Below are 15218 nucleotides of genomic sequence, written 5' to 3'. Positions count from 1 at the left end.
CAAGTGCAGCAGCTGTTTATTAGAGAGAGACAGAGAGAAAAACAAAAATACTAAGTGTCAGATGTCTTTAACAGTGCTATGATGAGAGCTTTGTAGCCTTGTATCCCTGAAGCAGTGATGGAGCCTGAAGGGCAGTGGTGGGCTGTAGACTGGGAATGCTTGGGGGGGGGGGGGGGCTGAGTGTTCCATCCACAGTGTTGCATTAACGAGTTCTAGCCAAGGGCTCCTCCTGCTCTGGGCCATGAGATGACTATCCTCTTCTCTACGCAGCACTATCCTGGAATCCATGGAATGCTTGTGGGAGAATGCCTGAATGCTACTGGGCCAGCCAGAATCCCAAACAGCATTGACAAAAGATTTCCATCCTGTCCTTCCCTGCAATGGTTGGCAGCAGCAATGAATAGTTAGTGAGTGAATTGTGTATGCATTTTTAACCATGCTTGCAATTGATGTGGTCTTGTACAGTCAGGGACAGGGTAGCTGCAGATTGTAAGGGGCTAATGGGATGTTCCATTAGCAGTTACAGGTTAGGTCATGTTTGGCGTAGCACAGAGAATTTGACATACCTTAACTTGGTGATACTTCCTCAATGCCTAACTTGGAAGACAACCAATTATTCCAAAAAATGTACTTTAAAAAAATGTCACCTTTATTTATTTAACTAGGCAAGTCAGTTAAGAACAAATTCTTATTTACAATGACAGCCTACCGGGGCAGTGGGTTTAACTGCCTTGTTAAGGGGCAGAACGACAGATTTGTATCTTGTCAGCTTGGGGATTCGATCCAGCAACCTTTCGGTTACTGGCCCAATGCTCTAACCACTGCTAAATGCTAAAACCTGCCGCCCCAAATGTCGAAGTCTAGTTGCAGGAGGTTGGTTTGAATTTTGAAAAATGCTCCGTTATTAAATAAAATCTATTTTATGCTCATGAAATAATCCAGCAATGTGTACGCCACCATCTTGTCTATTTCAAATCTTCTCTCATTGAGACATGTGAGTGTCCAGTCCACCCCAATGTGCTGCCTGTCATGACACTCACCTGTCTCGATCAATGAGAAAAACTTTCAAATGGACAAGATGGCGGTGTACACATTGTTGGGGAAGTATGGACAAGGTTGGTCTAAAATTCTCTGTGATACACCAAACAGTAGCCATCTAATACCATCCATCAGCCAGCTGGAACAGAATAATGGTCTGACTAGGCAATATAATAGCTAGGGACAGGGGTGACCTTAACTCCAGCTGACAGACAGTTGCACAACCATGTGCCTTGTTTGTCTCTGTTCAGCATATGGGGCTGTGTCCCACATGGCATCCTTTATAGTGCACTACTTTTGGCCAGGGCCCATAGGAAATAGGGTGCCATTTTCTCATTTGGGACACAGTTTGTTGGAACTTGTAACTCTAAGATTGACAGCATGACATCGTCGCTCAAATATAGGGGCTGTGTCCCTACAAAAAAGATGACTGCTATGGTGTGTGGTCATCCACACCCCCTCCCAAAATGGCTGCTGTGCCATTTTTTCCCTTTGCATTACTTGACATAGATCCAGAAAAACTAGGTGTAAATCAAAAAAATGTCCCCATCGGATGGGGCCACAGTGTCTCCTGACCCCTCCTGTCTCAGCCTCCAGTATTTATGCTGCAGTAGTTTGTGTCGGGGGGCTAGGGTCAGTTTGTTATATCTGGAGTACTTCTCCTGTCTTATCCGGTGTCCTGTGTGAATTTAAGTATGCTCTCTCTAATTCTCTCTTTCTCTCTCGGAGGACCTGAGCCCTAGGACCATGGCTCAGGACGACCTGGCATGATGACTCCTTGCTGTCCCCAGTCCACCTGGCCGTGCTGCTGCTCCAGTTTCAACTGTTCTGCCTGCGGCTATGGAACCCTGACCTGTTCACCGGACGTGCTACCTGTCCCAGACCTGCTGTTTTCAACTCTCTAGAGACAGCAGGAGCGGTAGAGATACTCTTAATGATCGGCTATGAATAGCCAACTGACATTTTCTATTGAGGTGCTGACTTGCTGCACCCTCGACAACTACTGTGATTATTATTATTTGACCATGCTGGTCATTTATGAACATTTGAACATCTTGGCCATGTTCTGTTATAATCTCCACCCGGCACAGCCAGAAGAGGACTGGCCACCCCTCATAGCCTGGTTCCTCCCTAGGTTTTGGCCTTTCTAGGGAGTTTTTCCTAGCCACCGTGCTTCTACACCTGCATTGCTTGCTGTTTGGGGTTTTAGGCTGGGTTTCTGTACAGCACTTTGAGATATCAGCTGATGTACGAAGGGCTATATAAATAAATTTGATTTGAAATATTGAAGCCCAATGCAATCCCAGTTCCAGCCCTATGGGTCCTGGTCAGAAGTAGTGCACTACTTAGAGAACAGGGTGCCATTGGGTTCTGGTCAGAGGTAGTGTACCAAGGGGAAATAGGGTGCTGTGTGGGACAGCCTATGAGTTAGGACACAAATAAAATGAGCAGTGCACAAACTGATTCCTGGGAGAGAGGAACTTCAAGCTCCCCAGTCCCCACTCATATGCTGCATAACTATGGTTAAGTCCCAAATAACACCCTATCCCCTACATAGTGCACTATTTTTATTAATTTTTTTACTTCACCGGGTCAAAAGTATTGCACTACATAGGGAGCCATTTGGGATGCACCCTATATGCAATGATTCCAACCGTCTGTGCCATCCCGCCAGCTACTTAAACTAATGGTCATGCCATTTTCAGCTTGACAACAAGAGCAATGGAGTCGGAAAGAGTGCAAACAAATCTGACACAGCAGCAGTACAGTGACTCGACATCAAGACAAGTCTGTGTGCTTGCAAAGAAGACTTGGATTGAAAACACAGCCAGCCGGAAGGATCAAAGTGATGACACAGACCATAATCAAGAACCACACTTGAAAGCATTGAACACGATTTAGCAGTCAACAGCATGTGCTATCTGTTCAATTCAGTACGCCATGCAGTGTAGGCCAGGCACTGTTGCATGCTTGTAGGCCGTCATTGTAAATAATTATTTGTTCTTAACCGACTTGTCTAGTTAAATAAAGGTTGAATAAAAAATGACATTTAAAATGCTTCGAGGGAGGGAGGAGGGGAGGGAGGAGGGGAGAGAGACATAACATTGGATTCCAGAGAATCTGTCACCGGGAGCAAACAAGCGTGATGACGTCGTGTGGGGTCAGAAAGGACGTACATAGAAGGAAAAACATTCAACAGCATGCATTCCACTGGCACGAAAAACAGCTAGAAACAATCTGCAATGAAATATCAGTAGTAGTGTGATGCTGCCGCAATCTAAACTAATACACAATCATTGACAATAAAATCAAATGAAAAAACCTGTTCCTTCAGCATCTATTCCAAAATTGCTTCATAGAATCTAGAAATATATGATTTAGCAGATTCTAGAACCATTATAATTTAACTCAGAGGGCATTTTCCAATGGATTCCAGAGCATACAGAGTGTACATACAGTCCCTGACTAATAACAAATGGCATGTGAAAAGCTTCAAAGATGCTCTAGTAGAAAACACGCGAACATTCTCTCCCCGAACAAAGAGCAGGAATCATTGGATATACTGCAATACTAGTCCCATTCGCTCAAGCTAGGAACCAATATTTTCCCTGATGCTTGCACTGTATACATGATGAATGATCATAGACAACAGCGTGCACGAAATTCCTGGCTGGGTAAACAAGTAATAAGGCCTGGGGGGGGTGTGGTATATGGCCAATGTAACACTACTAAGGACTATTCCCCAGCACGACACAACGCCGAGTGCCTGGACACAGCCGTTAGTCGTGGTATATTGGCCATATATCACAAGCCCCCCCCCCCCCCCCCCCCCCCCCGCCGCCTTATTACTATTATAAACAGGTTACCAACGTAATTACTGCAGTAAAAAAAATATGGTCTGATATACCACGGCTGTCAGCCAATCAGCATCCAGGGCTCAAACCACCCAGTATATAATTTAGCATATATTACACATTTGCAATCAATCTAAGCAATCAGTGGGCTATTATAGCTAGTAATCCATCCACATTGTAATTTACAACAAACATTTTCATTTTTGTAATTTAGCAGAAGCCATTAGCCGTACTTTTTCGTACTGGTCCCCGGTGGGAATCGAACCCTCTGGCGTTGCAAGCCCCATGCTCTACCAACGGAGCCACACGGCACAGCTACGTGCTTTTCTTTCAGAGAACAGATTCCATTTCTAGGAAAACTAAATCAGACATTTCAAAACATGAATTGTTTCCCCATCAACTTCCTCCGTCCAAGAAGTCATAGCAAGACAGCATATCAGCCCAGCCACTGAATAGTTACTTGAACCGGTCACCAGCAAAGTTAGCTAACTAGTTGTGACGTACAGCCTAGGTAACTGCCTAGCTAACAGGCTAAAGTTAGCTAGCTAACGTTGGTTAACAAATCAAGAAAATTTGTGCAACATTTCAACTCATGTTTCAAATACAGTTCTATTGAGATGTTGTGCATACATCTAGAAAGTGCTGCCACAATCCTGATGAAAACCGATACCAAACTTTGCAAGGATGAAGTCATTTGCCACTTCGACAAAACTGTTAACAATAAACAACGAAGCGCTAAAGCAACGTTAGCCACATAGCTAGTTGACTAGCCTAGAAAACTAGCTAGCTGCCTTTTGATGTTGCAAATCCAATGTGAAGTGAAAATAGTTACCACTTTCAAAGGGGAAGCATTTCCTCCATCCTCCAGGAATTCCAAAACAAATATAAACACTGTGCAATGTGATATTTCAGAGATCAGATTTATCTGCTAAAAACTTTGCAACTTGAACGCTGCAAAAATGTTGCAACTGTACACGGCTCACTTTGTGACAGTAGGTGGTTGCCTATAGATGCGCAAGCGCGCCAATTGACCCGCTTGGGTTGTCACGTTCAGCTCACAATGTGGCAGTTAGCTAAACCCCGGCTGTGTAGTTTCTTTATTTTCACGAAATCGCACTGATTATTCGCCTACCTGCTAGGTTCGCTATTATCCGGAGGCTCCATAGTAGGTCGACAAATCCTCGGTTCTAGTGGTGCATGAGACCATCCATGACCATAACAGTTTAAACGCTGTTTGCACGTTTTCTTTTTGCAAGAGCTGGTCGAAAAGGCGTCTTTCTGCGAAGTTTTTTTTATCCCTCTGCAGAGTTGCAGCTCCCCGGTTTGTGTGCTGTCGCCATCTTTCCAGCAGTCATTGAGGAGAGCTACGGCCAATGACTGTATATATGGCTACGGCAACCCGTACAGTTCATCCATTCAGCAGCCAAGTAATATAGCCAAATGGTGTGACAAGTATGATTCTGTCCCTTTACAATGTAATTATAAATTGATCATGCATGCTTATAACGAGCATCACCGCATTATTTGTTGGCTTTCTCGACTAAAGTGTTACCAGGGCCAGACTACCTCATTTTTTATCTTGTTATAAAGTACATTTTATATCACACAAAAGACAATCGTTTCAACTGTCAGAATTACATTGTTTTTTGAGATTACTGGAAAATACTTACTTGCCCTAGATACAATTAGCTTACAAAAAGTGGCTAATAGGAATGTTCCCTGCTCTCAGTGCTCTCTAAATGCTCATAAGATTCACTCTTTATAAGGAATTGTCTTTATTTATTGCAACTATTTTACATTTATATCATTGCATTCTAGAGATTGTTGGCCTCTCCATCGCCTAAAGCACTAGAGTAATTATGGTTCTATTTGATCAAATAGATCCATAAGAAGGCACAGTGAAGAAGGCACAGGGAAGAAGGCACAGTGAAGAAGGCACAGTGAAGAAGGCACAGTGAAGAAGGCACAGTGAAGAAGGCACAGGGAAGAAGGCACAGGGAAGAAGGCACAGTGAAGAAGGCACAGTGAAGAAGGCACAGGGAAGAAGGCACAGTGATGAAGGCACAGTGATGAAGGCACAGTGAAGAAGGCACAGTGAAGAAGGCACAGTGAAGAAGGCACAGGGAAGAAGGCACAGGGAAGAAGGCACAGGGAAGAAGGCACAGTGAAGAAGGCACAGGGAAGAAGGCACAGTGAAGAAGGCACAGGGAAGAAGGCACAGGGAAGAAGGCACAGGGAAGAAGGCACAGGGAAGAAGGCACAGTGAAGAAGGCACAGTGAAGAAGGCACAGGGAAGAAGGCACAGTGAAGAAGGCACAGTGAAGAAGGCACAGTGAAGAAGGCACAGGGAAGAAGGCACAGTGAAGAAGGCACAGTGAAGAAGGCACAGTGAAGAAGGCACAGTGAAGAAGGCACAGTGAAGAAGGCACAGGGAAGAAGGCACAGTGAAGAAGGCACAGGGAAGAAGGCACAGTGAAGAAGGCACAGTGAAGAAGGCACAGTGAAGAAGGCACAGGGAAGAAGGCACAGGGAAGAAGGCACAGTGAAGAAGGCACAGGGAAGAAGGCACAGTGAAGAAGGCACAGGGAAGAAGGCACAGTGAAGAAGGCACAGTGAAGAAGGCACAGTGAAGAAGGCACAGGGAAGAAGGCACAGTGAAGAAGGCACAGTGAAGAAGGCACAGTGAAGAAGGCACAGTGAAGAAGGCACAGGGAAGAAGGCACAGTGAAGAAGGCACAGTGAAGAAGGCACAGTGAAGAAGGCACAGGGAAGAAGGCACAGGGAAGAAGGCACAGGGAAGAAGGCACAGTGAAGAAGGCACAGTGAAGAAGGCACAGTGAAGAAGGCACAGGGAAGAAGGCACAGGGAAGAAGGCACAGTGAAGAAGGCACAGTGATGCCGAAGCGTTGGTAAATACCCAATAAATTACTGGGAGTTTATATATGGAGCAACATTTCTTCTTCATACAGTGAACAACAAATGTCCCCTTCAAAAGGATGTGGTCTGTTGGGGGGTTGCTAGTCATTTTTGTTGATCACAGAAAGGACTGTATAGTTTATATATGTGTAAATTTGCTTCAAGCCTACCATCTAGTTCAATAACAGGGGTAAGCTACATTTCCTTCAACCACAGGTAAGTGTTTCAACGACAAACACGTCATCATAAACTTAATCTCTATACATTCTAGTAAGTATTTAGGTATTTTAACATTTATATAAATCAATACACACACAATAATAAACGTAAGCAAAGTGGACTTCTGCAGTGACATCAAACCAATCAATAACAGTGTGCACCTCTGGCCAAGGATGCCCTTTGACCAAACTGGGGAAAACAGCTGATTGAACCAGGAAGTATACTATGAGTCTGAAATATTAGTTTGTCACAGAAACAGATGCGCTAAAACCTTAGTTTAAAGAATCTTTGGTTTAACAATTAAGTACTTTTAATTAACTTACAATCAATTCCCAATAATTGTTTGTATGTAGGCCTCCTTAACAAGATTTAATGGAGTGCCAGATTTTTTTTTTAAACGGGGAAATATGGGTACTGCCTGAACAAAACTGTATGTGTGTGTGTCTGCGCACTTGGCTACTGTATGTTTGACTGTGTATATTCTATGGTAATGTCTGTCATCGATACAATGGCCGAGTGCGTTCAAGCAGATAATCATCATTGGTCACCACCTTTCCAAGTGTGTTGCATTGTGGGAATACGAATTGTCCAACTTGCACCTACATTAACTTTACAACAACCATGTGATCAAAGTTCATGAAGTTTCGACTGCAGTCGACTTATATTTTCTGCAGTTGCTCCTCACCGGCAGCCATCATCTGCATTGTGGGAGGCACTATTTCTACTATAATAGGCCATATTTAGACAGGCAGCCCAATTTTTTAAACCCTTATTTTACCAGGTAAGTTGACTGAAAACACATTCTCATTTACAGCAATGAACTGAGGAATAGTTACAGGGATGAATGAGCCAATTGTAAACTGGGTATGATTAGGTGGCTATGATGGTATGAAGGCCAGATTGGGAATTTAGCATCCCTACTCTTACGATAAGTGCCATGGGATCTTTAGTGACCACAGAGAGTCAGGACACCCGTTTATGTCCCATCCGAAAAACAGCACCGTACACAGGGAAATGTCCCCAATCACTGCCCTGGCATATTGAGATATTTTATTTATTTTTTGACCAGAGGAAAGGGTGCCTCCTACTGGCCCTCCAACACCACTTCTAGCAGAATCTGGTCTCCCATCCAGGGACCAACCATGCTTAGCTTCGGAGGCAAGCAGCAGTGGATGCAGGATGGTATGCTGCTGGCAATTTTTCCACTAATTGGTCTATTGACCAATCACATTAGATCTTTTCACATCAGATCTTTTTCAGAACTGATCTGATTAGTCAAAAGAGCAATTAAGTGAAAAAAGTATCAGAATTGGACTGCCTGTGTTGTGGTCTTACGTTAATTTCCTGCAATTTCCTGACTTGCAGTTCTACTTACAACCACAAGGTGTCAGGACAATATTACTATCCAAAGATAGTTTGCAGTTAGAGAGAGAGAGAAATTCTTGATTCTTTTTTTTACAAAAGCAGGTGAATAACACCACAAACTACTGAAAATGTCCATGGGTTCTTCTCAATAATATCTATTTTTTTCTGAAGCATACCCTACTTCTCACAAATCTAAAAGCAATTGATTACTGGAGACATGGGCTAGAGGGAGGTTCAATAATTTCCCTTAAACCAGTGAAGGGAAGTGAAGTCCACACATAGGCAATGGAAAGCTTATTGAAGTTTGCTGGACTGTGTGCAGTATAATTGCTTAACCTGCAAAGTAGAAGAATAAAGGGTGTATAAAGGGTTAATAGAGTATGGAGTTAGTAGATTAGCATTTGTTGCTATCTCCTTTAAAACCCATGCCACACCTCAGTGTGTCAGGTCAGTGTGTTCAAGGATCCATTTTCAGTTTGAATTATATCTTAACCCAAACAATTCAACAAGGCTGACCTGACCTGACTTTGTCACAGTTACAATCTCAGTCAATCTTTCTCACTCACGTCAATCTATCGTCTCTTATCTGAAACTTTCATCACTTTCTTTTCCCAATCTCTATACAGAAATGTTTACGTGAATACACACACACACACAGCCTTCAGAGCTGTAAAAAAGGGAAATAGAGTTGATGAAAATACATGGCCTCTCATTTACAGGGTTATCTATGGCCCTTGGGCATGAGAGTTCCTGGTGTGCAGTGTCGCTCATAGTCTAGTTCTGGTCCAGGGATTTAGTGGGTTTCCCGTGATTAACCAGGAAGTCAATCAATGATTGTACAGTTTATGGAAGGGAAGGCCTATCAGATGAAGGTACGTGTGAGGAAGTGAAAATAAGCCATTTACAGTTTCCTTATGGGAACAAAACAGGCATTCAACACTCTTGTTCCTTTCATCTTCTTTACCGTTTATTTAACACTTGGAGTTAGTGTGAATATTACAGTGCTATACCAATGGCACGATAAGTCATCCTAAAAGCATTCCTATCTGAAAACATATTGTGAATATTATGTTGCTTTAACAATGGTATGATAAGTCATCCTATCTCAACACATATTTCAGCCTTTCAGATGTAGCCTGGTCCCAGATCTGTTTGTGCCCTGTAGCTAACTCCTACTGTATGGTCGTTGCCCTGCAGGCTCTTTGGGTCAGTGAACATAATGGTGCTCAAAGAATAATGGAATGACCTCATTATTGTGGAGTAGTAACGCTTGTCGTCTGGAGGAGAAGAGGAGGACCAAGGTGCAGCGTGGTAAGTGTTCATATTCTTTAATAAAAATACGCAACACTAGACAAAACAACAAAAACAACAAACGAACAGTCCTGAAAGGTGAAACAAACACTAAACAGGAAACAAAACACCCACAACCAAAATGGGGAAAACAGGCTACCTAAGTATGATTCTCAATCAGAGACAATGACAGACAGCTGCCTCTGATTGAGAACCATACCAGGCCAAACACACAGAAATACAACAACATAGAAAAAAGAACATAGACTACCCACCCCAACTCATGCCCTGACCAACCTAACACAAAGACATAAAAAAGGAACTGAGGTCAGAACGTGACAGGAGTGCTATTGTCAGTTGAATAGAACACTGTAACAGTAGATGTTATGCTTTGCATGATACTAGAGGCATGAATACTGTACACACTTAGGCCCACAGCACAAGTGTCATCAAACAGTACAACCAGGGACGGACTGGGTCCTGGACTAGAAATCAATCCTGTCATTTCCAACACACTGGCCCATTTATTTCCACGAGGCCCCCACACTGGCCCATTTATTTCCATGAGGCCCCCACACTGGCCCATTTATTTCCATGAGGCCCCCACACTGGCCCATTTATTTCCACGAGGCCCCCAAACTGGTCCATTTATTTCCATGAGGCCCCCACACTGGCCCATTTATTTCCACGAGGCCCCCACACTGGTCCATTTATTTCCACGAGGCCCCCACACTGGCCCATTTATTTCCATGAGGCCCCCACACTGGTCCATTTATTTCCACGAGGCCCCCACACTGGCCCATTTATTTCCACGAGGCCCCCACACTGGTCCATTTATTTCCATGAGGCCCCCACACTGGTCCATTTATTTCCACGAGGCCCCCACACTGGCCCATTTATTTCCACGAGGCCCCCACACTGGTCCATTTATTTCCACGAGGCCCCCACACTGGCCCATTTATTTCCACGAGGCCCCCACACTGGTCCATTTATTTCCACGAGGCCCCCACACTGGTCCATTTATTTCCATAAGGCCCCCACACTGGTCCATTTATTTCCATAAGGCCCCCACACTGGTCCATTTATATCCATAAGGCCCCCACACTGGTCCATTTATATCCATAAGGCCCCCACACTGGTCCATTTATATCCATAAGGCCCCCACACTGGTCCATTTATTTCCATAAGGCCCCCACACTGGTCCATTTATTTCCATAAGGCCCCCACACTGGTCCATTTATTTCCATAAGGCCCCCACACTGGTCCATTTATTTCCATAAGGCCCCCACACTGGTCCATTTATTTCCATGAGGCCCCCACACTGGTCCATTTATTTCCATAAGGCCCCCACACTGGTCCATTTATTTCCATAAGGCCCCCACACTGGTCCATTTATTTCCACGAGGCCCCCACACTGGTCCATTTATTTCCATGAGGCCCCCACACTGGTCCATTTATTTCCTTGCTGTAATGATGGGGTGGTGAGTCGGAAGCAGGTGCAGGTGAAAGTGTTTTAATAAAACAACAAAACCAAGAACACGTCACTAACACAAGGCAGAATGCCGAGACACAAGAACAATACCAACTGGGGAGTGAACCTGGGAGAGTGATATACAAAGGAGAAGAAATGATGAAGGTAATGGAGTCCAGGTGTGCATAATGATGAGTGCCAGGTGTGCGTAATGACGAATCCTAGGACCGGTGGTTAGTACTCTGTCGACATCGTATGCCGGAGAGGGGAGCAGGAGCAGACGTGACACTTGAGGCCCTCACACTGGTCCATTTATTTCCTTGAGGCCCCCACACTGGTCAAATCCAATTAAATCAAATGTATTTATATAGCCCTTCTTACATCAGCTGATATCTCAAAGTGCTGTACAGAAACCCAGCCTAAAACCCCAAACAGTAAGCAATGCAGGTGTAGAAGCACGGTGGCTAGGAAAAACTCCCTAGAAAGGCCAAAACCTAGGGAGGAACCAGGCTATGAGGGATGGCCAGTCCTCTTCTGGCTGTGCCGGGTGGAGATTATAACAGAACATGGCCAAGATGTTCAAATGTTCATAAATGACCAGCATGGTCAAATAATAATAATCACAGTAGTTGTCGAGGGTGCAACAAGTCAGCACCTCAGGAGTAAATGTCAGTTGGCTTTTCATAGCCGATCATTAAGAGTATCTCTACCGCTCCTGCTGTCTCTAGAGAGTTGAAAACAGCAGGTCTGGGACAGGTAGCACGTCCGGTGAACAGGTCAGGGTTCCATAGCCGCAGGCAGAACAGTTGAAACTGGAGCAGCAGCACGGCCAGGTGGACTGGGGACAGCAAGGAGTCATCATGCCAGGTAGTCCTGAGGCATGGTCCTAGGGCTCAGGTCCTCCAAGAGAGAGAAAGAAAGAGAGAAATAGAGAATTAGAGAGAGCATACTTAAATTCACACAGGACACCGGATAAGACAGGAGAAGTACTCTAGATATAACAGACTGATCCTAGCCCCCCGACACATAAACTACTGCAGAATAAATACTGGAGGCTGAGACAGGAGGGGTCAGGAGACATTGTGGCCCCATCCGATGATACCCCCGGACAGGGCAAAACAGGCAGGATATAACCCCACCCACTTTGCCAAAGCACAGCCCCCACACCATTAGAGGGACATCTTCAACCACCAACTTACCATCCTGAGACAAGGCTGAGTATAGCCCACAAAGATCTCTGCCACAGCACAACCCAAGGGGGGGCGCCAACCCAGACAGGCAGATCACGTCAGTGACTCAACCCACTCAAGTGACGCACCCCTCCTAGGGACGGCATGGAAGAGCACCAGTAAGCCAGTGACTCAGCCCCTGTAATAGGGTTAGAGGCAGAGAATCCCAGTGGAGAGAGGGGAACCGGCCAGGCAGAGACAGCAAGGGCGGTTCGTTGCTCCAGAGCCTTTCCGTTCACCTTCATACTCCTGGGCCAGACTACACTCAATCATATGACCCACTGAAGAGACGAGTCTTCAGTAAAGACTTAAAGGTTGAGACCGAGTCTGCGTCTCTCACATGGGTAGGCAGACCATTCCATAAAAATGGAGCTCTATAGGAGAAAGCCCTGCCTCCAGCTGTTTGCTTAGAAATTCTAGGGACAATTAGGAGGCCTGCGTCTTGTGACCGTAGCGTACGTGTAGGTATGTACGGCAGGACCAAATCGGAAAAATAGGTAGGAGCAAGCCCATGTAATGCTTTGTGGGTTAGCAGTAAAACCTTGAAATCAGCCCTTGCCTTAACAGGAAGCCAGTGTAGGGAGGCTAGCACTGGAGTAATATGATCAAATTTTTTGGTTCTAGTCAGGATTCTCGCAGCCGTATTTAGCACCAACTGAAGTTTATTTAGTGCTTTATCCGGGTAGCCAGAAAGTAGAGCATTGCAGTAGTAACTGTTATGGCTGCAGGGCGGTGCCGGTACACTTATGACAACAGCCAGCTCAAGTGCAGGGCGCGAAATTCAAAATATATTTTTTAGAAATATTTAACTTTCACACATTAACAAGTCCAATACAGCAAATGAAAGATAAACATCTTGTGAATCCAGCCATCATGTCCGATTTTTAAAATGTTTTACAGCGAAAACACCACGTATATTTATGTTAGCTCACCACCAAATACAAAAAAGGACAGACATTTTTCACAGCACAGGTAGCATGCACAAAACCAACCTAACTAACCAAGAACCAACCAAACTAACCAAGAAACAACTTCATCAGATGACAGTCTTATAACATGTTATACAATAAATCTATGTTTTGTTCGAAAAATGTGCATATTTGAGGTATAAATCAGTTTTACATTGCAGCTACCATCACAGTTACCGTCACAAATAGCACCGAAGCAGCCAGAGTAATTACAGACACCAACGTGAAATACCTAAATACTCATCATAAAACATTTCTGAAAAATACATGGTGTACAGCAAATGAAAGACAAGCATCTTGTAAATCCAGCCAATATTTCCGATTTCTTAAGTGTTTTACAGCGAAAACACAATATAGCATTATATTAGCTTACCACAATAGCCAGAAACACAAGCCATTTACCAGCAGCAAAAGTTAGCGATCGTAACAAACCAGCAAAAGATATATAATTTTTGACTAACCTTGATAAGCTTCATCAGATGACAGTCCTATAACATCAGGTTATACATACACGTATGTTTTGTTCGAAAATGTGCATATTTAGAGCTGAAATCAGTGGTTATACATTGTGCTAACGTAGCATCTTTTTCCCATTATGTCCGGATATTTTTATGACACTCACCTATTCTGACCAAATAACTATTCATAAACGTTACTAAAAAATACATGTTGTATAGGAAATGATAGATACACTAGTTCTTAATGCAATCGCCGTGTTAGAATTCTAAAAATAACTTCATTACGACATCCAGCTTACGTTATAGCGAGAGAGTGCCCAAAATCTGGGCGCAAACTAATAGTACACATGTTCGACAGATATATGAAAATACATCATAAAATGGGTCCTACTTTTGATGATCTTCCATCAGAATGTTGTACAAGGGGTCCTTTGTCGGGAACAATCGTTGTTTGGTTTTAGAATGGCATTTTTCCCTCTTGAATTAGCAAGCACACTAGCGAAGTGGCGCGAAGCTCTCCATCGTCAACAAACGCAGACAACGCAACACGCCTAACGTCCCGAAAAAATTTCAATAATCTAATAAAACTATATTGAAAAAACATACTTTACGATGATATTGTCACATTTATCAAATAAAATCAAAGCCGGAGATATTAGTCGTCTATAACGACAGCTTTTCAGAAGGCAATACCAGGTCCCTTCACGCACCTTCCAGAAAACAGGAAATTGGTGTCACGTCATGCCAAGAGCTTTTATTCGACCTCAGATCAAGTTATACACTCCATTTCTTCTCTCACTGCCTGTTGACATCTAGTGGAAGGCGTATGAAGTGCATATATACTAATACATATCAAGCACATTTATAGGCAGGCCCTAGAACAGAGCATCGATTTCAGATTTTCCACTTCCTGTCAGGAAGTTTGCTGCAAAATGAGTTCTGTTTTACTCACAGATATAATTCAAACGGTTTTAGAAACTAGAGAGTGTTTTCTATCCAATAGTAATAATAATATGCATATTGTACGAGCAAGAATTGAGTACGAGGCCGTTTGAAATGGGCACCTTTTATCCAGGCTACTCAATACTGCCCCTGCAGCCCAAAGAAGCTAACCTAGAAGTAACAAAAGCATGGATTCATTTTTCTGCATCATTTTTGGACAGAAAGTTTCAGATTTTTGCAATGTTACGTAGATGGAAAAAGCTGTTCTTGAAACAGTCTTGATATGTTCGTCAAAAGAGAGATCAGGGTCCAGAGTAACGCCGAGGTCCTTCACAGTTTTATTTGAGACGACTGTACAACCATCAAGATTAATTGTCAGATTCAACAGAAGATCTCTTTGTTTCTTGGGACCTAGAACAAGCATCTCTGTTTTGTCCGAGTTTAAAAGTAGAAAGTTTGCAGCCATC

General features: G+C 43.7%; 1 protein-coding gene across 2 annotated transcripts in view; it reads right to left on the bottom strand.

The window, feature by feature from the left end:
- The window catches only part of LOC120041312 (mitogen-activated protein kinase kinase kinase 4-like), an 83824-nt gene extending 78599 nt beyond the window's left edge, over positions 1-5225 (bottom strand). For both annotated transcript variants that reach the window (XM_038986250.1, XM_038986252.1), the window contains exon 1: positions 5026-5225. In XM_038986250.1, coding sequence (XP_038842178.1) covers positions 5026-5057 — 32 coding nt within the window. In that variant the 5' untranslated portion in view covers positions 5058-5225. The remainder of the gene's footprint in view (positions 1-5025) is intronic.
- Between the last annotated feature and the right edge of the window lie 9993 nt (positions 5226-15218).

This window comes from Salvelinus namaycush, unplaced genomic scaffold (assembly GCF_016432855.1).
Source record: "Salvelinus namaycush isolate Seneca unplaced genomic scaffold, SaNama_1.0 Scaffold435, whole genome shotgun sequence".
Classification (NCBI taxonomy): domain Eukaryota; kingdom Metazoa; phylum Chordata; class Actinopteri; order Salmoniformes; family Salmonidae; genus Salvelinus; species Salvelinus namaycush.
The sequence above is the reverse complement of the archived record's forward strand: the minus strand, read 5'-3'. Positions and strand labels throughout refer to the sequence as shown.